Source organism: Drosophila rhopaloa, unplaced genomic scaffold, assembly GCF_018152115.1.
Source record: "Drosophila rhopaloa isolate 14029-0021.01 unplaced genomic scaffold, ASM1815211v1 contig_2, whole genome shotgun sequence".
NCBI classification, from domain to species: Eukaryota; Metazoa; Arthropoda; class Insecta; order Diptera; family Drosophilidae; genus Drosophila; species Drosophila rhopaloa.
In genome coordinates, this window is record NW_025335083.1 from 6691646 (window position 1) to 6713153 (window position 21508).

At 44.7% G+C, this 21508-nt stretch overlaps 4 protein-coding genes across 6 annotated transcripts; 3 read left to right on the top strand and 1 right to left on the bottom strand.

Moving 5' to 3' along the window:
- Positions 1 to 1639: 1639 nt before the first annotated feature.
- On the top strand, positions 1640 to 5048 carry LOC108044169 (alpha-L-iduronidase). Its single transcript, XM_017123066.2, has 5 exons — positions 1640 to 1739; positions 1813 to 2300; positions 2355 to 2775; positions 3636 to 4591; positions 4941 to 5048. Exons 2-5 carry the CDS (start codon positions 1844 to 1846, stop codon positions 5018 to 5020), a joined length of 1914 nt encoding a protein of 637 aa, XP_016978555.2. The 5' UTR covers positions 1640 to 1739; positions 1813 to 1843; the 3' UTR covers positions 5021 to 5048.
- LOC108044168 (coiled-coil and C2 domain-containing protein 1-like) lies at positions 4631 to 9383 on the bottom strand. Of its 2 annotated transcripts, none has more exons than XM_017123063.2 (7): positions 9302 to 9383; positions 8812 to 9067; positions 7134 to 8732; positions 6647 to 7078; positions 6437 to 6588; positions 5624 to 5768; positions 4631 to 5560 (listed from the first exon to the last, which is right to left on the bottom strand). In XM_017123063.2, exons 2-7 carry the CDS (start codon positions 8866 to 8868, stop codon positions 5441 to 5443), a joined length of 2505 nt encoding a protein of 834 aa, XP_016978552.2. In that variant the 5' UTR covers positions 8869 to 9067; positions 9302 to 9383; the 3' UTR covers positions 4631 to 5440. The 2 variants fall into 2 exon arrangements, with proteins under 2 accessions (XP_016978552.2, XP_016978553.2); XM_017123064.2 differs by having other exon boundaries at positions 5624 to 5714; positions 9302 to 9382.
- A 68-nt stretch (positions 9384 to 9451) lies between these two features.
- Positions 9452 to 15174, top strand: LOC108044167 (ralBP1-associated Eps domain-containing protein 2). Of its 2 annotated transcripts, XM_017123061.2 has the most exons (7): positions 9452 to 10016; positions 10072 to 10476; positions 10558 to 10853; positions 10955 to 11727; positions 11815 to 12254; positions 12721 to 12807; positions 12958 to 15174. In XM_017123061.2, exons 1-7 carry the CDS (start codon positions 9870 to 9872, stop codon positions 13498 to 13500), a joined length of 2691 nt encoding a protein of 896 aa, XP_016978550.1. In that variant the 5' UTR covers positions 9452 to 9869; the 3' UTR covers positions 13501 to 15174. The 2 variants fall into 2 exon arrangements, with proteins under 2 accessions (XP_016978550.1, XP_016978551.1); XM_017123062.2 differs by lacking the exon at positions 12721 to 12807.
- Positions 15175 to 15258: 84 nt separating this feature from the next.
- Positions 15259 to 21454, top strand: LOC108044164 (enhancer of mRNA-decapping protein 4 homolog). Its single transcript, XM_017123059.2, has 11 exons — positions 15259 to 15476; positions 15554 to 15828; positions 15894 to 16102; positions 16482 to 16882; positions 16946 to 17199; positions 17357 to 18945; positions 19062 to 19299; positions 19361 to 19601; positions 19663 to 19828; positions 19949 to 20471; positions 20608 to 21454. Exons 2-11 carry the CDS (start codon positions 15569 to 15571, stop codon positions 20795 to 20797), a joined length of 4071 nt encoding a protein of 1356 aa, XP_016978548.2. The 5' UTR covers positions 15259 to 15476; positions 15554 to 15568; the 3' UTR covers positions 20798 to 21454.
- The last annotated feature ends 54 nt before the right edge of the window (positions 21455 to 21508 follow it).

Sequence of the window (21508 nt, forward strand, 5' to 3'; positions counted from 1 at the left end):
ATTGAATATTGCCAACTCAAGGGAACTGAAGAATCAATTATTTTATTAAATTTTTTTACAAGGTATAAAAAAGTATGTATAGAGTGAAATTCTCTTAAACGAACCTCGGCTTAAATCTAGCGTTTTTATTAAATTTATTGAATCACTTCCGGAATCAGTTTTATTGTTATGTTATCTTTAAAACAATGTTACCAATCATATATTTAAGCTTTTGACCCAAGCATTTAAGGGCCAAAATCAATCATTTTTTAAACAATTTTTTTCGTTACTACATGAAATATTATATTTTCAGAAAGTAATCTTATAAGCTTAAATATTTATTTAAAAAATAAACAAAACCTTTTTCTGATAATTAATACAAAAGGTATCCTAATTAAAAAAAATTATTAAACTTAAAAAAAATAATCAAAATACTTTGATTAGATATTATGTTTTAGAAAATGTAAATAACTTTTTAAGTTAGTGCACCCACTGGTTTAAAAAACATACTTTCGAGAAAGACTATATTTAGCTGCGACGTGCCATCTTAAATCTCGATTAGAAAATTTAACAAAAAAATGTTGTAACTATTGTCCCCATAAATACTTTTTATGATTCCTTCGCATTTTTTGGGGGCTTACTTTGGTTTTTTTAGTTTAGTACACCCCTTTGGATTTTTAACTTTTTATCACTTCCCAATTGGTAATTTATCAAAATTTGTTTATTCCATTTTATAATGTTCCCCATAGTCCTGATAATTCCGAGAATTGCTTCTTAATAGCTCTTAGATTTCTATCCGATATTGCATTTCCTTTTATAAGCCTTTTCCTAAACCCTTAGTAATCCCCTCAAAACAAATGCCATAAATCTAAAAACGAATGGGGAACATTTTCATACATATAAAACCAGCGGAAGACCAGCCCACCCTCGGATGTGACATACGCGTGTTATGGGTGTATTATCACTGAGATGCATGAAATATTATCTTTGTCACACCTTTTCCGCCCCCATAGCACCCACACAAGGACAAACTTCACTTCGCACATACATATCTACGTGTGTACGTATTTTTCCACCCCTAATGAGGGATTGCAATTCAAAGCGGCTTGGGCTGTTGCTGATTTTTTTGTGTCATTCCCAGCATTACTTTACCTTTGGGGGAGAGAGTGATACAGAGAGAGAGTGCCAAACGGGCACGCTGTTGCTTCGGGCACATGCCACACTGTGGGTCGAGTCTAGAAATAGACCCATATAAAACTACAACATTTTTTTGGAGATTTGTTTGATTAATTGAATTCCGTAAAACAAAGTAGACTATTTTAATGAAACTTGTTACAATCTCAAAAATGTGTTGTTTAAAACGGTAATGTTTATGGCATGCTAAATAAGATAGATCTGATAGTTCATTACTTTTAATGATAAAAAATGACTTCTATGGATGCTTAGTTTTGCGTGTAATTATTAAAAAGAACAATGCCCTACAAATTATGAAGTAAGGTAAAGTTGGAAAAAATTCGCCTTAGGAATGTTTCAGTTTAATAATTCTATTAAATCCTATCAGTATGATTGGGAATATTTATTTATTTCATAAGTCGCTGGTTTATAAAACGTTTTCATTCAACAAGTTCAAAGGTTAAGCGTGACTTAGTGCATCCACTTGACCCACTGTGTGCCATTGCCTGTGACGTCACGGCTTTAGCTTTCGGCTGAGCTCACTCCGACAGATACAGACACACCGAGAGATAGAGATAGGAGGGAAGGTGAGAGAGCCACTCTTATCAGCAGCGGCATCGACAAATCGAAGACAAAACAAAAACGTCGTTAATCTTGCAGAGAAAGTCGAGCGCATCGCTCATCGCACGGAATGCTGCCGCTCCTCCTGGTTTTGGCGACTTTCGCTAGGATCCACGGCCACTACACGAGCGGCGATGTGGTCTACCACCCAATGCCGCACTTCTGGACGGGCGTGGGCTTCTGTCCCGCCGGCCGGATCGATCACGGGGGGATTAGCTCCGCCCTGGCCGATCCTGCTCTCCGGATCAACCTCCGCCAGATTGCCGCCCTGCCCGTGGGAGCGGTGACCCACATTCGCATCCACTGGATGCTGGAGCTAGTCCAATTCTGGCAGTATGACCCCAGCGGAGTTCCTATTTATGATTTCTCCAAGTTCGATGACTTTATTGATTTCCTGCACGAGGAACTGCGCCTGTCTCCGGCTTTAGAGTGGATGGGCAATCTGGGCGGGGTTTTCTCGGAAAACCCTCTGCAGCAATCCTTCTACTGGGAGCATTTGGTTAAGACTACAGTGAACCACCAGTTGGGTAAGAAATGTATGTCCCCTCAAAAATGCTTCTTTATCCGAGCTTTCCCGTCAGCACGACATGGAGCCTCCCGACTGGCCAACTGGCGCTACGAAACATGGAATGAACCCGACATTCGGGGGTACAACAAACTCAATTTAACGGCTCAGTCGTACCTCGACTACGTTCAAGCGGTGCGTCGTGGTCTAAGTAAAGCTGGGAATCCTGACACCCACGACGGAAAGCTCCAGCAGTCCATGTATCGTTCTTTGCGAGGTCCTGCTGGGCTCTTTAAGGACCCCAACAACCATCCGCTCTGCTGGAAACTGCTGGAGCATTGTAGCCAAAGAGTTGTCTATTGTCCAATAGATATACTCACTTTCCACCGAAAGGGAGTGGACGGCACTGCCACTGAGATCCTAAATGGCTCGTTGTCCCTAATGGCAAAGATCTACGAGGAGTATCCCAATCTTCAGCAGCTGCCGGTGGCCAATGAGTGAGTAGCAAGTAAAAGATTGCATTGTATAAGAATATACTATAACTACAAAATTTAATCGTACACCAATTGCTTTCAAATTTAAATGCTCATAACTTCTTAGATATTTATTACAAAAGAGGGGAGGGTAACTAAAAATAGTTGATGTAGTAAATATATTAATTAAATTAAGCAAACAAACATTTTAAAGGTACAGAAATTAGTTGTAGACTTTTAGTACAATATTTTTTAACGAAACCTGTTAATTTTGTTAAATTTGTATATCTATAAAGACTTATTATATCCTTGGTCACGGCAACTGAGCTTGGTTTTCGTGGTTTATAGAAAATTACAAGTGTTATTACCTCTAAGTTTTTTTATGACAATTTATAGATTTCTTTGAAGTTATCTCATCACCTTTTTTGAGAGTGTCCGACACGTTCTTATTATGATAAAAGTCCAGTCACTAAAGACGTGTTTTAATTCTAACTACAGAAGTAGCTATGCAGTCCTAAACAATTACATTACCTAAATCATTGCTTTTAGTAGGACCAATGTTTTTGTCTATTTGATCTTTAATTAAAATTCCGCATAATATTGGTGAATCATAATAACCCAAAACAATATATTGTAGTGTTATGGAAACGAAGCAACTGCAAAATGATATATGTCATGGATTGGGTAATGTTACTGGCCAGGAAGGATTTATTAAAAAATGTTTGAACCTAGCGGAATTTAGATCCCTTTAGGAATTTCGGCGATTAAGTTAATATTTCCTTGATACCACAACTGCATTATTAAATTAAACTATCGTTCTTGATTCTTTAATCAAATGTACAAATGTATAATAAATTAAATATTGTACCCTATTAATCACTTAGTGAGGCCGACCCCGTGGCTGGATGGGAAACTCCCCGGGAGTTTCAGGCGGATGTTCGTTATGGAATTACCCTGATGTCCACTGTGATGCAGTACTGGCATGCCAAGCTTGCAGCCGGTCCACTGAGAAACTTGGAGTCTATTAGTCATGACAACGCTTTCTTGAGCTACCATCCCCACGCGTTCACACAGCGCACACTATTGGCCCACTTCCAGATGAACGAAACCAATCCTCCCCACTCACAGTTCATCCAGAAACCCGTATACGCAGCTCTTGGAATGCTGGCGAAGTTGGGCAGCCGAGCTGCGGACGTGGAAGTGGTCAACATGGACACCAAGCACAGCGTCGAAGTGCTTCGTACAGTGTCCGGTGGTGTGGGCGGTCCTGGTCAGTACATGGCCACCATATTTCTGAGTCCCGAGGAGGCGGGCCCAAAGATGACGGCCTTTCATCACAAGTACACGCTGAACATGTCCATAGCGAATGAGTCGGCCTTCATCACGGAGCTCCTGGTGCCACAGGCCACGGATCCGTACCACGTGTGGCAGCAGGCGGGAAGTCCGGTTTATCCCAACGCCACTTTAAGGGAAGCCATGCGAAGAGCGCAGACTCCGAGGCTCTATAAGACGGGTCCCATCTGGCAGTACAACAGCGAGCTGGTGATCAACTCCGCCAGCATCCCACTGCCATGGGTGGCGCTGCTCCGGGTGTGTTCCGCATCGTGGCCCAAGCTGCGCCGGCCGCAGCAACTCTCTATCGTGGAGGTAACCCACCGGGAGGTCTTTATCAGCTGGATGGAGCACCCCAAATCCACGCAGTGCCTACTCAGCTACGAGGTGTGGTTCAAGGAACGCGACAGCCTGGGCCCTTCTGCCGACTGGCTGCTCATTTCCCGCGACTGGCACCTGCCGTATCCGTCGTTTCAGTACGCGCCCGGGGATAAGGGATCCGTCAATGGTGAGTAGGGGTAAACAAAAAATTAAAATTTTGACGCCGTTTACGAAGGAAGTAGAGAAAATAATTTAATCACCAAGTTAATTTCAATTGGTAAAACTGATTCCTGAACAGTTCAATAAATTTAATGGGAACTTTTAAATTAATGTAATTGAGTTAAGTCTGAATATTATTCAAAATCGAAATTTTTATAGATTTGATTTTATTAGAGGACAGTTAAGGTAACAACGATTTATTACGTGAAATTTTTTTTTCAAAACTCATATTTTTGCACTTGCAATAACTTTTTGGATGAAAATCTCCAAAAACATTAAAACATATTCCCATATCCGTACCTCTCTTTCCTTGACAGGTTTCTATAAAGTTCGAGGAGTGGATGCGTTTAATGAGACCAGCCCGTTCTCGCAAATAGTCGAATATTTGGAGCTGTAGCTCAACAGTTTAGGAATCAAAAGAACATATTTGGGCAAAGTAAAAGCAAACATAATCAGGCTTCGGCCAGGCGCTAGTGGACCTTATCCTACTCTCTATGTCTCTCTTGGAATGGACTGACTTCACCGGCACAATCTTCTGGACTTGCGCCTACGCCTTAACGCCGGCAATATCTTATATACATTATATAAATAGATATATTATTATATGTGTTGTGTTCGTAATACATATATGCCTTTATCCTGAAAAGGAATCGGCGAAAGCGTATATAGACCATTTTCATTTCCTGTGACGAGTATATACAAAGGAATTACTTAGTGACTTAATCGAGAACAACCGCGAATAGACGTCTTCTAATAAAACAACATATTATTTTGTTTGCTTTTCGCAAATAACCAAGGATCCAAGTCAATTTCTGCCTTAGGTGTCCAAAACCAGCCACTTTTCGTTGATGTGTTCGATTTGCTTGGTAAGAATCGGATTGCGAACGCGTACTTTGACTTCCAGTTTTCCTCCCACTTGCTTGCGGCCATCCATTAGCTGTTTCGGAAGTGAAAACAATTAACTTGAATTCCCTATTGTATTTTTTTATTTACTACTTACATCGTAGGTATCGTGAATGTCACACTTTGTCTCCAGTGGCTGCAGCTTGACATTGACGGTTCCAATCAACGTATCCGATCGCAGGAACCCTCTGAAACAACACAGGGGCAGTTTACGACTTAGTCCACAACAATCTATACTGCAGCTATTTATATGCACGATATTAAACGCGTAGCATTGGATGAGTGTTTGGCGATTTGTTGGGATTTGAGGCGTAAAGATTTTAAAAATATTTTATTAAAATGTTCCACATGGAAATCAATGAAGTTCAATGGGAATACATATATGAGATATATGTGTGCTGAAGCCGTGACTGGTACGATACTGTAAACGGGACCAAAATAACATGCTGACTACGGGGGAAAAAATTAAATTATTTGAAAATCATTAGGGGAAACTAAATTTTAAGAAACAAATCAATTCATAAGTTAAACTAAAAATAGTTAAAATAAGTTTAGTGTGCCTCTTCAGTTGTAATGTATTGCCTATTAAATTGTTTAGAATTCTATAATGCATAGATTTGAAAACTATTTATTAAATATCAAATTTATATGCCAAAATGATTAGAATGTTTTAAAGGTGACAATTTTAAGGAAGTGTCTTTATTTAATGAGTAAACTAAATATAAACCTAATTTACTTTAGGAACAGACCAGAATATAGTTTCTAAAATATACTACCCCTCTTAGAAAATCCTTAAAATGCGCTTGATTAAAATCATAACCACATCTGTTAGTCGAGATTAATATGCATGGAAAGCGACTTAGTACGGATTAATTAACTGTGCTAACTTAATTAGTTACAAGCAACTTACCCTCTGGAATATATTTCAAACTTAACGCCATGGCGCTTGAAGATTCTCTGAAATTGACGATTAGCTCGCTGAATGTCAACTTTAAAACGCTCATCGTAATCAGGACTGCTAGTGTCCCTTATAACATTGGTTTTAGTCTTAAAAGATTCATCCTAAAAGAGAAAAAAATTAATTTTTAACTAAAAGCAATGATATAAGTCACAATCTTACATTAAGTAGGGGAAACTCTACGCGCACATAGGTATCTACGTCCTTGGGATTGGCCACATTGTAGTTGATTCCTCGGACCACAACAATTTCCAGCTCACTGTCCGTAATATCCGTGTTGCAATGCACAATGTTAAAGCTACGTTTCTCATAGTGAAACTTTGGCAGTGTTTCATTCTTTCGCTTAGAGTACCGCACCAAATCCAAATCCTTTTGCACTGTTAGAGCCAGATTTTCAAACCGATTCATGCCTGCCACATCGCCCATGGCCTTATGATGATCTCGAGTATTTTTGCACATCATTAGCTGTTTGGCCAGCTGCTCCTCCATGCGAACACCAATCTCGCAGCTATCATCGCCCGGATCACATTCCTCGGCAGAGACTATGGCGAATGAGGCTTCAAGATTGTCTCGTTCGGAGGGTGGTACTGGTAGCTGGAAGATAATGGAAAACTTAGGCTTAAAAACGAAGAAACAACACGAATCTTACAGTGCTGAGATCCACTGGTAGTCCGCTGCTGGCTGCATTAAGCAGCGAATCGAATCCCTTGTAGATCTTGAGGTACTCCTTGGCCTGATCGATCTCACCCGCTTTTTTGGCCTCTATGGCTGCTAACTTGAACTCCTTTTGACGTTCAAGGAGAAGTTTCATTTGCTGCTCGGCGAGATTGTTTTTTTGCTGATTGCCAGACGTTCGAGTGGTAAGCTCCTTCGCTTGAGGAGGTGTAGGAGCCTTTCGGGGAGCTGTAGGCGTAGTCGTACTGGAACTGGAAGGAGTTCCGCCGGCGGAAGTACTCGCCGTCGCTGGAGGCGATGTAGGGGAAGTAGGCAGCGAAGGGGTAGGTGCGGCCGGAGCAGCATCCCCTGTGGGCAGGGGACCGAAACCGGGTGGGACAGGCAGTTCATCATAAGGCACAGGTTTTCCCGCCTTGTACAACTTAATGGCATCTTCGTATTGCTTTACAATCCTTCCAAAGCGTCTAGCCTTTCCGGTATTGTTTTCTGCCTTGGCAGCCGCCTCCACGGATTGATATTTTTCCAAACGTTGCTGCAATGCCTCCATCAAGTTTGTGGCAGCAGCTGGAGCGGGAGCAGCTGGTTCAGGAGCTGGCGCTGGAGTAGGTTCAGCAACTACTTCTGGCGGCGCTCCCTCCTTCAGCTTGTTTAAGAATTCCAGGAACTCAGCTGGCGGAGGCGGCATATCGCTGAGATCGACTTCCTGACCGTCCTCACACATCTTTACCACAACATCGAACTGCTTAACCACTTTAAGGAACTGAAGGGCAGTAGCAGTGTCACCGCTGCGCTTTGATTGCAGGGCAGCAGCCTTGTACTCGTTTTGGCGGCTGCGCATTTGTGCCACTAGGGGATTTGGAGGTGTGGTGGAGGCCACAGGAGTAATGGGTGCGACTGGCGAGGAGGGAGTTGGTGGTGCTGGAGCTGCCCGACTCGGAACAGGTGGCGGGGAAGCAGGAGTGGAAGGAGCGAGCGGTTCCTCGGCTGCCACGGGAGGAGCCTGACCGCCAGCAGGCTTTACACTGACTTCCGGCGGAATATCATCTACGTTGATAGATTTGCCAGCTGCTGCCTGCTTGTGCAGATCCTGCAGGGTCTTTAGACCTCTTCCGAAACGTCTCGCCTTCCCGGAATCGCCAGCAGCCTTGGCATTCGCCTCGGCCTGCTTGTACATCTCTAGGCGCTGCTTGATGACGCCCAACGTGTCCACAGTGGTAGTGGGCAGGAAGGTCTGGACGGGCTCGTCATAGTCAGCTGGTGGTGGTAGGGCTGCAGGCTCCTCTTCCTCCGTCTCCTCGACGCCACCAATTCCGCGCAGTTCGCCCAGCAGATCCGAGTCGTGTTCCAGACTGTCATCATCATCATCTTCGTCGCTGACATCACGCAAGCTGTCGGCAATCATTTTGTCCAAGTCACTGGCAGGGACCAGCTTCGCCTTGGGCTTGGTTTTCGGTCTACCTCCTCCTCCGCCGGCGATGGCCGCCAGCTCCGCCTCCAGATCGCTGTCGCCGCCATCGTCGTCCCCGTATCCAGCGCTGGGATCAAAGTCATCTGGGATTTCCGTAAGGCCAAACTGAAAAGAGAGTGAGGGTGCAGGCGATGACTCATAATTAATAAATAGACGAACCTAGTCTGTTTGTTTTTCCTCTTACCTGCGATAAATCGTGTTGCCTTCGCTTCGCTGGCTCTGGCTTCTTTCTGGAGAACATTCCAGGCTATTCAGAGGCTATAAAATAACTAAAATGTGTCTCTGAAGCCTTTAAAATCCTCTAATTAATTGCGTCGCAGCTACTCAGCCCCAGACAACAATAACAGAATGTTCGTGGGGATCACTGGGACAGAAATGAAGGTGACGCAGGAAAGAAGTACGTCACTGGCTCAGGGCTACTCAAGGTTTGAATATAATACCTATTAAAATATATGATGTGAAGGAAATATTAAATTTGTATAGTTTTGATTGCCATTTCAATTTTATAACTAATGAAAAGTCAAACAGACCTTTAAAATGAACACATGTTATCAGGATTAAGAAATAACCATGTTGAAATTGCATTATTAAAGATAAATAAGGAGATAATAGTCGCTTTTTTAATATAAAAGTAAATTTAATGAGCAACGGATCTTAAAAAGTCTGTAATTTACCCAAATGTAGTGCTTTTAATATTATCAAAACGTCGTGACACCCTTCAAGCTGCACATCATGCAGAACTAAACTTTTACCGGGAGCCAGGGCTACGGCACGCTAACAGGTACAGGGCTGCTTCGCCAGCTGACTAATCGATATCGCCACCTATCGATATCGGCAGCCAGCGCACACATAGTGCAAAAGAGTTTGCGAAAAAACCTGGACAAAAAGATAAATTGATTGCCTTCCGCGCAGCTTGAGGAAGCAGGAGTTGCCCGACGACCAGTGCCGTGGAGTGCTCTATCCACGTGGCCGTGGTGGCACCAAGAAGCTAGCGATACCCTCGCCACTGGAGTGCTCCCATCTTCCACCTCCTCCAACTCCGTCTTGGGGCAAAAGGCAGAAAAGCAGCAGAGACTTCGTGACGAGCAGCGGGGCAGCGGGGACTGGCACTGGGCTGCTGGGTCTAGCGTGGAAATAAACAAACGGGTCGGATTCCGGGTCCGGGTCGGAGGAACGGGGCGTGGCTCGCTAACCAGCGGCTTGGCAAACAAAACCGGAGGCGGCAACAAGTAGGCGGCAGGCATGGACGTGTCGCTCACTGAAGCGGAGACGCGATTCTACAGTGAGCTGTTCCAATGCTGCGACGTGGAGAAGACGGGCAAGGTGCCCATGCTGAAGGCGACCGAGCTCTTCCGCTCGGCAGACATCGCCAACGAGATTGTGATTGAGGTAGGTCCAATTCGAGTGATCGTGAGTGATTAATTATCTGGGGCTGGGCTTACAGATCACCGGGCTGGCGGGGATTCCCTCTACGGCATTGCACATCTCGCGGACGCAGTTCTACTCATGCCTGAAGCTGATCGCCGCCCACCAGGCGGCAATGCCGCTGCGCCAGGAGCTGATCTTGGCCACTTTTCCGCTACCACTGCCGCACTTTAGCTGGAAGGAGGCGGTCACAGCTCCGGTGGCTGTCGAAAATGGATTGGCTGCCTTGCCCCCGCCGCCGCCCACAGATCGTAGGAACTCGCTGCGTCGCAACTCGCAGCAGGAGCAGCTGCAGGACACTTCTGATGTGCCCAGCACCGACTCCGAGGTGGAGCAAAACGAATCCGTGGACGAGGCGACGGGCCATGGACGTGGCACGGATGGCAGCGGGATCGTCAGCAGCAGCAGCCGCGAGAATGTTGGGGTTTGTTAATCTATCTTATCATGTGACATATGCAAATAGGCTAGTCAGTGACCGTTCCGCGTCCATTTCTTATCTCTTTAGCGACGCCGAGGCGGCGGTGCTGCTGGTGGTTCTCCCGAAGCCTGGAGCACCAACAGCGACAGCCCCACACCCACCAACAGTGTGGCCCTCTGGCAGGGATTGTTGGGCGACGAGCACCGCCAGCTACTGGGCACGGAGGAGGAGTCCTCAGATCGCCACAGCAGCGATGATGAGGATAACGAGAGCGAGCTGGTGACCATCTACGAGATAACTCCGGAGCAGCGCGAGTACTATAACAAGCAGTTCAGAACGGTCCAAAGGGATCCACATGGACAGCTATCCGGCCAGGCAGCAAGGTGAGCAAACAGATAATAACGTATCTTTTTTAGTGTTTCTCAAACTCAATAAATTAAAGTTTTCTATTTAATTATTTCGGACGCTAATTATTTCCTTTTAGAATCTTTTTCGAAAAGAGTCGCATTCCTGTAGAGGAGTTGCGTCACATCTGGCAATTGTGCGACGTTACCCGTGATGGAGCGCTGAGCTTGTCCGAATTCACGGCCGCCATGCACCTGGTGGTTCTGAGACGGAACAACATTCCGTTGCCCACCAGCCTGCCCCACTGCCTGCATCCCAACGTGCTCCAAGCAGCTGCGTCTGGCAGTGGACAGGGAGTCACCTCCTCATTGTCAGCTGCGCTGCCTCAGGAGCCGCCTGAGGCTGATCTCCTGCATCTGAATGATGACGATGAGGACGACCACACGGACAATACAATCATAGCCGGCAATCTCAGCGGCGGCAGTTCCACCAGCAAGCCGCGTCCCAACGTGCCCAGCGACAAGAACATCATGAATCTGAGCAGCATTTCCACGTCCTCGCAGGCAAGCAACAGTTCCAGGCGTGAGGCCACACCGCAGAATTCTTTGGCCAAGAACCGCAGCATCTCGAACTCACCTAGTGTGGAAAAAGCGGTGACGGGGGCTGTTTCATCTACTGCAAATGCTGTAGATGCGAGCAACGCCTCCACCCAGTGGACAAAGTTCAGCGAATCTCCCACAACAAGTGCTGCTCCGTTGCAGACATCCACTGTTGTTGCTGCCGGAGCTGCTGCTCCTGCCGTCTCTAGTCCCGGGCTAAAACCAGCCCTGTTCGACATGAAGCGCTCTGCCCAGGATGTGGTCTCCAATCCACAGATCCTACACCCAGTGCCGCTAAGAGTGACGCCCATAGGTGAGTTAAATAAACCAAGGTTAAATATTTCTGCAAGCTAGCGGCGGCAAGAATCTTACAAATTATGGTAATATTTCCCATTTTCAGGCACCGCCATCGCTTCCTCGGCTGAGTCATCCAACGACAATGAAAGCGTTGTGGTTCTGCGCGAGGATAGTCCCAAGGCCATTTCTTCGACCACAGTCAACAATCAGTCATCTGGATCTGCTGTTTCAACGGGAGTATCGGGAGCCACAGGCTGCCATCGCGAGAGCAGCGATCTGCGTGCCATCCAACGGCCTCAGGCCAAAAAGCTGCCGGCCAAGAATAGTGCATTGCCACCGCCACCACAGCGAGAGCCGAGCATCGGATCTACTGGACCAAGTGAGCCCTCGGAGCCACAGGTTGCTTTCGTGGCGTCATCGTTGGCGTCCAAGAAGGAACCACCGCCTTTGCCGCCGCCGAGACCACATCGTCATGCGCGAAGCAGCAGCCTGGATTTAAACAAGTTTAAAATGGGCGCAACGGGTGGTGCCCAGCAGGCGGAGGTGAGTTATGGCCTATTGACCAACAATGTACTTGTGTGTTTTAATCTGTGTCGTGTTATTTGGCTTGGAATTACAGCCATACAGGGGACGGAGATTTTCTCCTGTCTATCCTCTGCAATATTGTGTTAGGCTAAGATACAAACAAAGATTAATGTCCGTCATATCCCTTTTTTCTATTAATATTATTTGTGGTGTATCCTTGCAAAAAAAAAAAAATATTGCAGTTTCATTAAGAATGTAAAAACGTATACCCTTTTTTTATGTCCGAGCCTTACCTACATATGTCCCTTCTTTAAATGATTTGCTGTAAGAGCAAGTTCCTCAAATATTTAGTAGATTTTGCAAGGATATCTTAAACTTCGGCCGGTCGAAGTTCCCAACATCCTCGTTACCTTTGTTTGCTGTATTTTTAACTACCTATAACCTGTGACATGTATATAAATATGCAACCCCACTCTTTGTTAAGATCACTGCGCAGGCCAGCTTCGATATGCAAACCTCAACAGGGTTTGCCGATTTCACGCACTTTGCCGACGAAGGCGCCGCGAACGTCGTAAGTCCAATCCTAAATGTATGCAACTCGTAAAGCATTCCACTCAAATTGGCCGTAGATCCTCTAGTGTCATGTCTCCAAATTCAGTAGCTTAACAATGTAATCCACATACCCGTATTTAAGTTTACCTAATCTGTGGACAACTTATAGGTGGACGAACAGCAGCTACACTCTTTGCCGCCGACAGCACCTCCTCCACAGGCAGCAGTGGTGCCGCCCACGAGGATTACTCTTCAGCAGGCTCAGCAGCGCGTTTCCGCTTTCGAGGTTTACCGGAAGCCGCAGACGCCGCGCGGATCGCAATCGCCGCCCCAACAGCCTCCACCGCCGGCTCCTGCTCTGGGACTAGCCACGCAATCCGGCCAGCTGCCCAGCGCTGAGAGCTTTGAGAAGCGGGTGACCGCCATAAGCGACTCGCTGCGCCACGTGTCCTTTAAACATGGTCAGGCCGGCACCACGGAGGTGTTGCAAAGGCTGCGTGAGCAGAACAATTCACTGCTCCACCTGTGCAACGATTTAAGCGACGAGCTGTTGAACGTCCAGACGCGCAAGGAGGAGATGCGACTCAAGCTGGAGGGACTCAGTGCCGGTGATGCTACCGGCCGAACGAGCTCGTCGATATCAGCCCCGGTGACAGCGAATGTGACCGGTGGATCCTCTGGTTCGGCAGGTGCTGCTTATACCAACGTTTGAGCAGCGAAAAATAATCATGTTTACTGGGGTGAATCGATTTGTTCGACAATTTGCTTGTTGGACAACTTTTGAGACACGTTTCTGTCTAAGACCTTGCATCTATTTTTATTATCTCTAAAGCCAAAAATTTAACATTCCTTTTAATGTGTTATCATTTTTCTAAAGCTATTAACTAAATCTTTTTTCTAAACTGCATACTAGACTTATATTGGTCCTTAGACTGCCTTTATATAACAATTATTTGGTTTCCAAAAATGCTAAAAAAGAATATTACGATATCTAAGTGAATGCTAAATGTGTTTTCTAACAAATGGCACAGTTAAATATTACATCAAAAAAGTTGTGATGAATTCAACCTTGACTAACATTCACTTGTTTTTCATTCAAACAAATCGATCCACCCTTAATGTTTAACACTTATTTTGTTGTTTCTGTATGTTGCAAGCACAATTCACTGATCGGGGTATTTACTCAACGATAAGACTGAGCAATCATTTGAGTAAGCAAACCAAATTTCCGTCAAAATTGCTTCTTATTCATGAAAATGTTTACACACAGTCTGTGGACAAACGATCACAAGATAAGTAAACTTTTATATTTCGTGAATTCAAATTGCTTACTCAAAAGTTGGCTCAGTTTTAAACTGATAAAACCGATGAAGCAGGTACCGCGTCCGTTTATGCATTGAAGTTGCTAATTTAATTTGTAGGCTAGTTAAATCTCAAGAACACAAACAAATCATGCGAGAACAACAACAATAATGCCGCCTCTATAGATATTTATGCAGATCGATTTATATATATATATGTATATGTATATTAAGAGATATATGTATATGCGCTTCTCCTAATTGTTCGCTTGACAGCCACCCGTATCTCACCCTCACCCTAGTGATTAATGAAACTGCCACAAAGTGGTCCAATCCCAGCTGTAATATTTCCTGCTGCGAGGGCATTTTTATTTCCAATTTGCTATTTATTAATGTTGTGTGTATGCCTCGAAAATGTCCCCTTCTATTCATTCCGGCAATGAAAACTAACTTAGAAAACAAAAAGAATCACAAAAACGAACCTAAAAAGAAAAATAATAAAAAGCCTGGCTTAATGTTTAAGTATTAGAAAAGTCAAAGGTAAAAATTCGACATCAAACTAATTTCCTTGAAAGCTTAGCTTAGGTTTTTCAAAAAATATATACCTATTAATATATTTTCTATCTGTATAGTGTACACGAATACACAAACTACTTGATATTATGTACATTTACCAAAATTTCTGTCTACGACTAAAGGAAAAGAAAATAAGATTGAAACAGGAGACAAATTTAATTTACCCGGACCACTAAATGTGTACGTATATGCTAACTTCGAATTTATCAGATATACCGGCATATATCACTTCTTTTGCATACTTAAAACCACTAGATGTATGAGTTTTTCTTCAACTTGTTAAACATTTTCAAAGACCTACCACACACAATCACACGAAAAACGAAACAAACGACATGTAATGAAAAGAAAAAAGTGATATTGAAACACTATGTAAGCATATTATTACGTGGCTGCGTAATCAATGTGTATTGTTTTGATGGATATACATCTCTATGAATAAAGATAAATGTATTAAGTTGATGTTGAAATGCTAAAAAAAAAGTAATAAAAACGAAAGTGCAACGGAAGTTTCATTGATTTCGATTTCGAAAAAGCACCGCCGATACGAAAGTGTCCATCCCTGGCGATAACAGACGCTGGCCGTTATCGATTGTCCTGCACACGCCGCTACACATCTCTAAGGCTTTGCGGCATTGAGCAAAATTTTTGCGAAAATTTGTGAGTTTACAAAGAACAGCTACTTAAATGGTTTAGTTTCGCAAGGCGACCGAATAATTGCTGCAGGCCAGAGTTTCAGTGTACCGGCTGGGTGCAACTCGCAGGAGAAATCGAGGCGATTTAACTGCTGCATATTGATAGGATTGGGCAGGTTAGTGCGAGTCGTTGCTGGGTATAAACTGGCAAAATTAATGTGTACCCCCATGCCGTTTCGCCTCCCACCTGCAGTCAGCCGATGTGTCAATGTTAATCGCGCTCTTCGCGCTTGCACACTTGCCAATCTTTCGTAAGACGCCGCCCCCAGCCTCTCCGTCGCCGCCGTCGTCTGCCCCCCAGTCGCCAAGGTGTGGCAGAGCGAGTTCCGCACACCATCCACCGCCAGCAGAAGTCCGCATCCGCGCTCCGGCCATCAACGCAGCATCCGGGATGAGTAACACCGCTGACCAGGACAAGCCGATAGCGGCCAATGGCAACGCAGTGGGGCCCCAGGAAGTGGAAATCATGTAAGTATCTCCGCATCCATATTATAACATCTGTATGTAAAAATATATTGTAATATTCCTTCCAGCAACTTCCTGCCGCACGAGAAGCAGTGCTGTCGTGTAATCAGGAGCAACCAGACTAAGGTCCTAACCTCCGGCGGCGTCCACACACGCGGCTCCTCCAAGGTCAAGCTAAAGAACATTGTCGACTACAAGTGGGAGCGCAAGTACTACTACCCGGGACATCTGGTGGCCGTCCACCGCGATGGCAAGCACCTTGCCTACGCCATTAATGGTGAGCTTTGTATACTACCGCGGGAACCTTATTGCCAATTAGATTTTATGGGGCAAGATTTTCTCTCTTATTAGTGGCAGCAGTAATAAGAGTTGTCATTTTCTTATTAATCTTTCCTTTGTTTTATGTTTTCATAAAAGATCCGCATGACTATTAGTAATCGTTTTTAATCAAATCTAACTTAAAAATTATGGGATATACAATGTAAGATAAGTTTTTGCTCTATTTTCAATTTAAGTTGTGGGCGTATTGGCTTAAATTGGTTTGTCCCATTTGAATGTCTGTCTTGCAAGTTTTGAATGTTTACTGAAAATATCGTTGGCGAGGAAACTTAACTATTCCCCTATCTAAACTAATCAAAATTGCATTATACTTACAGTCAACAACAAAGCCACTGGTATGGAGGGCATGGTTCGCGTCTGCAACATCAGCAGTAGCATGCGGGCCTTGATCAAGGGGATGAGTGGCGAGGTCTTAGATCTGCAGTTCGCCCACACCGATCGCGAGCGCATTCTGGCTGTGATCGATGTCAGCTCGCTGTTTGTCTACAAAGTTGATCAAATCGAAGGCAATCTTCTGTGCAATCTTGTGCTGAAGGTGGAGGACCCAATCGCCAACTATGTGCCGGAGTATGACATGGTCTCCTGGTGTCCCTATGTCTGCAGCACCAACACTGCTGTGCCGATCAACGACGAGGACGATGAGAATCAACTGCTTATTTGGTCGAGGAGCTCGCAGTTTCAGTGCTTCCATGTCAAGATGATTGTTTCTGAGCATGGGGTGCGTTTGGATTTTAATTTCTGAGCTATTAATATATTAATATGATTTTTTTTGTCTAATCAGCGGGGAAAAATACAACCGGCTGCATTGGAAACTGGATATCTAAAGATCGAGGAAGACTCGCTAATCACCTGCGCCGCCTTGTCCCCGGATGGCACTACGGTGGCCGCCGCCTGCGCTGATGGCTTGGTCCGCTTCTACCAAATCTATCTGTTCGATGTGCGTAACCATCGTTGCCTGCACGAATGGAAGCCACATGATGGCAAGAAGGTCTGCTCACTATTTTTCCTGGACAATATCAATAAGCCTGTTGAAGAGTAAGTAAACCAAGTTTCACAACTAATATTATTAGCAGATTTATCACGTTTTATTGGGGGCGAATAATGAGGTTACTTTTTATTACCGTCTTAAAATTTTGTGCTTAACGCTTCTTGTTATGGAAGATCAAGCAATTAACATAACTTTCTTTATTAGTTCCTACTGGCAGCACGTGATCACTACGAGCGATGCAAATACCGAAATCAAGCTGTGGAACTGCTCTCTCTGGGAATGTCTGCAGACTATTAACGTGATGGCAAGTAGTCCGTCTTCAGGGCAACCCGGAAACTTTATCGCGGGCATCGATCGCAGTGCCAACTACTTGGTGCTATCCTGCTTGGACTCGCTGGCCGTTTATGTAATGCAGATTGGGAACACTTCCCGTAGAGATTCCGGAGATGTAGACAGTTATAGCGACGGAGACGGAAGCGACTCCTCCAAACGCATTCAGAACGTTGCCGAGTTCAAGCTGAGCTCTGGCATTCTCTCTTTCTCTATCGTGAACGCCAGCATGCGTCGGGTGAAGAGCTCTATAGAGAGCTACTATCCTATCGAGGAGCCTGATGACTTCGACGACGATAGCAACTCAACCAGTGCGCTTGTACTGCACATGTTTGTGGTGCAGGCGAAGAGCCTGCAGGAGTGTCAAATAATTTACCAGCCGTGTGTGGCGGTGGCTGAAAAGTCAGAGCGCCGCAGCCTGAGCAGCAAACGTTCCGAGACGCCGGAGGATAATCTGCTGATCAAACAGGAGCCGGAATCCCCCAATAACGGATCGGCAGGCACCGTCCAGCTGGATGCTCTTTTTGCCAAATCCGCCAAGAGGTCCTCAACAGGCAGTTCATCTGCCATAGTGGCTGTGGCGGCAGCGGCTGCTGCTGCCCCTTCGGTCATTCTTCAGGATGCCGCCAAGGAGGCTGCCAAGTCAGAGTCTCCGCAACTAAGCAGTGCTTATCCGCAGCATGTGAATCTCATGACCCCAGATGCATTCAGTGCAAGCGGAACCTCTACGGCCACAGCAGTAGTGGTAGCCTCCACCACCACGACTTCCACAGGATCTGATAGTTGTGCAGCCGGCGGCGGGAAAGATAGATCGATTGATTCGGCAGTTCTGCAAACGCTTCGCATGCTGGCCACAGTAACGTCCAAGACATCCGAAAACCCCAATGCGGAGGTTCTCCTCAACCTAATGAACAACACCCTAATTGAAGACCGTGAGCAGCAGAAGCTCAAGGAAAAGCTGGACGCTCGCAAGAAGTTCATTTCCATTGATCGAAATCCGGAGCGTAATGTGGCTGAGAACTTGGCCAGCGGTGGTTCGAGTCCGAGTCGCGAGGTACAGGAAATAATGGCCACTCAGGAGGATGCCGATGCCTACGAAGCTGAGCTCGAGCATCTAGACAACGATGATGACGACGAGGAGGAAGAGCTGGCCATTTCATCGCCCCTGTTGGAGGCTGTGGATGGAACGTGGCCCATTGTTAAGCTGCCATCCCTTACCAACTCTGCTGAGCTCCAAAATGCTGCCCAAATCATGTCTCAGGCGGTGCAGAATACCAACAATGGCAATGTGCCACCCACGCTTGGTGGTGGTAATAACAATAATTCTAGCGTGGGCAGCAATAGCAACAACAACACGGCCACAACGCTGAACACCAGCAACAGCAGCAGCAACAACAATGCTGGAACTGGGGATGGCTCAAATGGAAATGGAGAGCTGAATGCCAAGCTAGAACTTCTTATCGGTGAGTAGTGATTAAAAAAGTACCAATTCAATACCTACAATAATATGGGATTGATTTAAAGAATTAGGAATTATAAAAAAATACACATCCATAAACTTCCCTTGATTTCTTTCCAGATCTGGTTAAGGCCCAATCCAAGCAAATTAACAAACTAGAGCACGAGGTCACCAAGCTACAGCAACAGCAGGAAGCAGTGGTAGCCCAGAATAGTAAACCGGATGCTTCCTTGGAACCTAAAAATGTTAATCAGCTGGCGTATAAAATCGAGATGCAGCTGTCCAAGCTGATGGAGCAGTACCTCAAGCGCTACGAAAACGAACACAAGAAGAAATTGACCGAATTCCTGGCAGCGCGGTTAGTTAAGAAACAGCTCCCAAGCATAGAATCCCTTAATCCAAATGAATTCCTTTTACAGTGAAAGTCAAAATCGTGAACTACGCGACTCTGTACTTCAGGTACTAAACCAGTACGTAATGAATCACTTTACGGACATTATTGGGAACGTTCTCAACATGGAACTGCAGCGGCAATTGCTCCCACGGGTGAATGCAAAGATGGATCAGCTCCAAGCCCAAATGCAGGTCGAGATTGTACAGAAGTTGAGCGTGTTTGACAAGACGGTCAAAGAGAATATTGCCCAAGTATGCAAGAGCAAGGTATGCATTTTTAGGAACTCTTTTTATGGAGCTTATAATTAACAGCTTACTTATCCTTTAGCAATTTTTGGATACTTTTGGCAAGTCTGTGTTGGTTGGTGTCCAAACCAGCCTCCAAACCGCGTTCATTGAATCCATGGGCAGCACCTTGATTCCAGCTTATGAGAAGTCCTCACAGAACATGTTTAAACAGCTGCATGACGCCTTTAGCGTGGGCATTAAGGACTGTAAGTATAAAAAGGCACTAAAAACTCAGGAGATAATAATAAATAATAACCTTCATGAATCAGGTTAAATAATTTGTATTAGTTCTCTAATTAATTATTGGTATCGCTTTTTTCTTCAAGTCATGGTCCAGTTCAATACCTACCTGCAACACATGCCCCAGCCTCAAGCGGTAGGCGCCAACTCCGAGGAGCTGAACAACAAACTAACTATGCTGAAACAATTAGTCGAAAGCAGCCTGCATAAACACCGCACTGAGCTTACCGACGCCATGCTGGAGACGCAACGAGAGGTGAAGAGCTTGGAAATTTTGCTGGCACGCCAGGTACAGGAAACGATCCGAACAGAGCTGCGCAAGCACATGGAGAGCCAGAATATGGCTATGCGTTCACAGGCAGCCACGCCGGCACCACCATACGACCTGAGAGACAGCATCAAGCAGCTCTTGCTGGCTGGACAGATTAATAAGGCCTTCCATCAGGCCTTGCTGGCCAACGACTTGGGCCTGGTTGAGTTCACTCTCCGACACACGGACAGCAACCAGGCCTTCGCTCCCGAGGGATGCAGGCTGGAGCAAAAGGTATTGCTGTCACTCATTCAGCAGATATCCGCTGACATGACCAATCACAATGAGCTTAAGCAGAGGTAAGCTAAGAAATATATTATCTAAAATTTTTTTGAAATCCTTTTTTAGTTTCAATCAGTAAAACAATTTTAATGAAATACATTTTTTAAGTTTCTACGAGTATATAATTTACAAAGTAAAATCTCTCTTCTACAGGTACCTCAACGAGGCGCTGCTGGCCATCAACATGGCTGATCCCATCACCCGCGAGCACGCTCCCAAAGTGCTTTCTGAGCTGTATCGCAATTGCCAGCAGTTTATCAAGAACAGCCCTAAGAACTCGCAGTTCAGCAACGTCCGGCTTCTGATGAAGGCGATCATAACGTACCGCGACCAGTTGAAATGATATCAAGAGAACTACAACCTGGCTAGCGGCTGGTACTGATAGATTACCAATCCGACCTTGCCCGGCCCGGTCCCCCATCCAAGATAGATAATCTAGGACCACACACACATTAATTAATACACGCTTGTAGTTAAGTACAGAATGCAGTTCATCCCTGCTAAAAAAAAACTCTCAGTTCATCCCTCAAAGAGTTACAATTTAATCTATGCCTTTAATTTTATTGTTTATTTGTTTTGTGCGTGTTTTGTTTTAAGTAAGGCTTTATATCTTATGTTAATGTCACTATCGAAACTGTATTAACCTTAGAAAGATTTACCTACAAAATGGCAATATTGTTTTTTTATAATTTAATTTTTGCACCGATCTGCGAGCAGTTCGTATGTGCTGCCTTTTTAGTTTCGTGTCTTTAGATTTTCTTTTTATAATTATGACGCTTACTGAAGAAAAAAAACACTAGAAACTGAGCTGTAGAAACGTATTTCAAAAATGATTTCGAAAAGAAAGGAAACTTTCGAGTATGACGAACAACACAAACACATGATTATGATGATTGCAAATGCAAAAACTACAAGTAAATCGTAGATATTAAGCTAAAAACAAAATAAGAAAAGAACTAAAATTTATAATAAAAAAATAAATGTATGTACTTGAAAAATACCGAGAAATAGTGTTTTGTCGAAGTCTCGTGCTCACATTCCATTGGTCATGTGT

Excerpts from the sequence above, each read along its gene's own strand:
- LOC108044167 (XM_017123061.2), top strand. The coding sequence starts at position 9,870 with ATGGACGTGTCGCTCACTGAAGCGGAGACGCGATTCTACAGTGAGCTG. Across the intron at positions 10,854-10,954 it reads CTATCCGGCCAGGCAGCAAG|AATCTTTTTCGAAAAGAGTC; the intron begins GTGAGCAAACAG and ends ATTTCCTTTTAG. Across the intron at positions 12,808-12,957 it reads ACGAAGGCGCCGCGAACGTC|GTGGACGAACAGCAGCTACA; the intron begins GTAAGTCCAATC and ends GACAACTTATAG.
- LOC108044164 (XM_017123059.2), top strand. The coding sequence starts at position 15,569 with ATGTTAATCGCGCTCTTCGCGCTTGCACACTTGCCAATCTTTCGTAAG. Across the intron at positions 15,829-15,893 it reads CCCCAGGAAGTGGAAATCAT|CAACTTCCTGCCGCACGAGA; the intron begins GTAAGTATCTCC and ends TATTCCTTCCAG. Across the intron at positions 18,946-19,061 it reads CAAGCTAGAACTTCTTATCG|ATCTGGTTAAGGCCCAATCC; the intron begins GTGAGTAGTGAT and ends ATTTCTTTCCAG.
- LOC108044169 (XM_017123066.2), top strand. The coding sequence starts at position 1,844 with ATGCTGCCGCTCCTCCTGGTTTTGGCGACTTTCGCTAGGATCCACGGC. Across the intron at positions 2,301-2,354 it reads TACAGTGAACCACCAGTTGG|CACGACATGGAGCCTCCCGA; the intron begins GTAAGAAATGTA and ends CTTTCCCGTCAG. Across the intron at positions 2,776-3,635 it reads CAGCTGCCGGTGGCCAATGA|TGAGGCCGACCCCGTGGCTG; the intron begins GTGAGTAGCAAG and ends TTAATCACTTAG.
- LOC108044168 (XM_017123063.2), bottom strand. The coding sequence starts at position 8,868 with ATGTTCTCCAGAAAGAAGCCAGAGCCAGCGAAGCGAAGGCAACACGAT. Across the intron at positions 7,079-7,133 it reads TACCAGTGGATCTCAGCACT|CTACCAGTACCACCCTCCGA; the intron begins GTAAGATTCGTG and ends ATTATCTTCCAG. Across the intron at positions 5,769-6,436 it reads TTTGAAATATATTCCAGAGG|CTGCAGTATAGATTGTTGTG; the intron begins GTAAGTTGCTTG and ends GCATATAAATAG.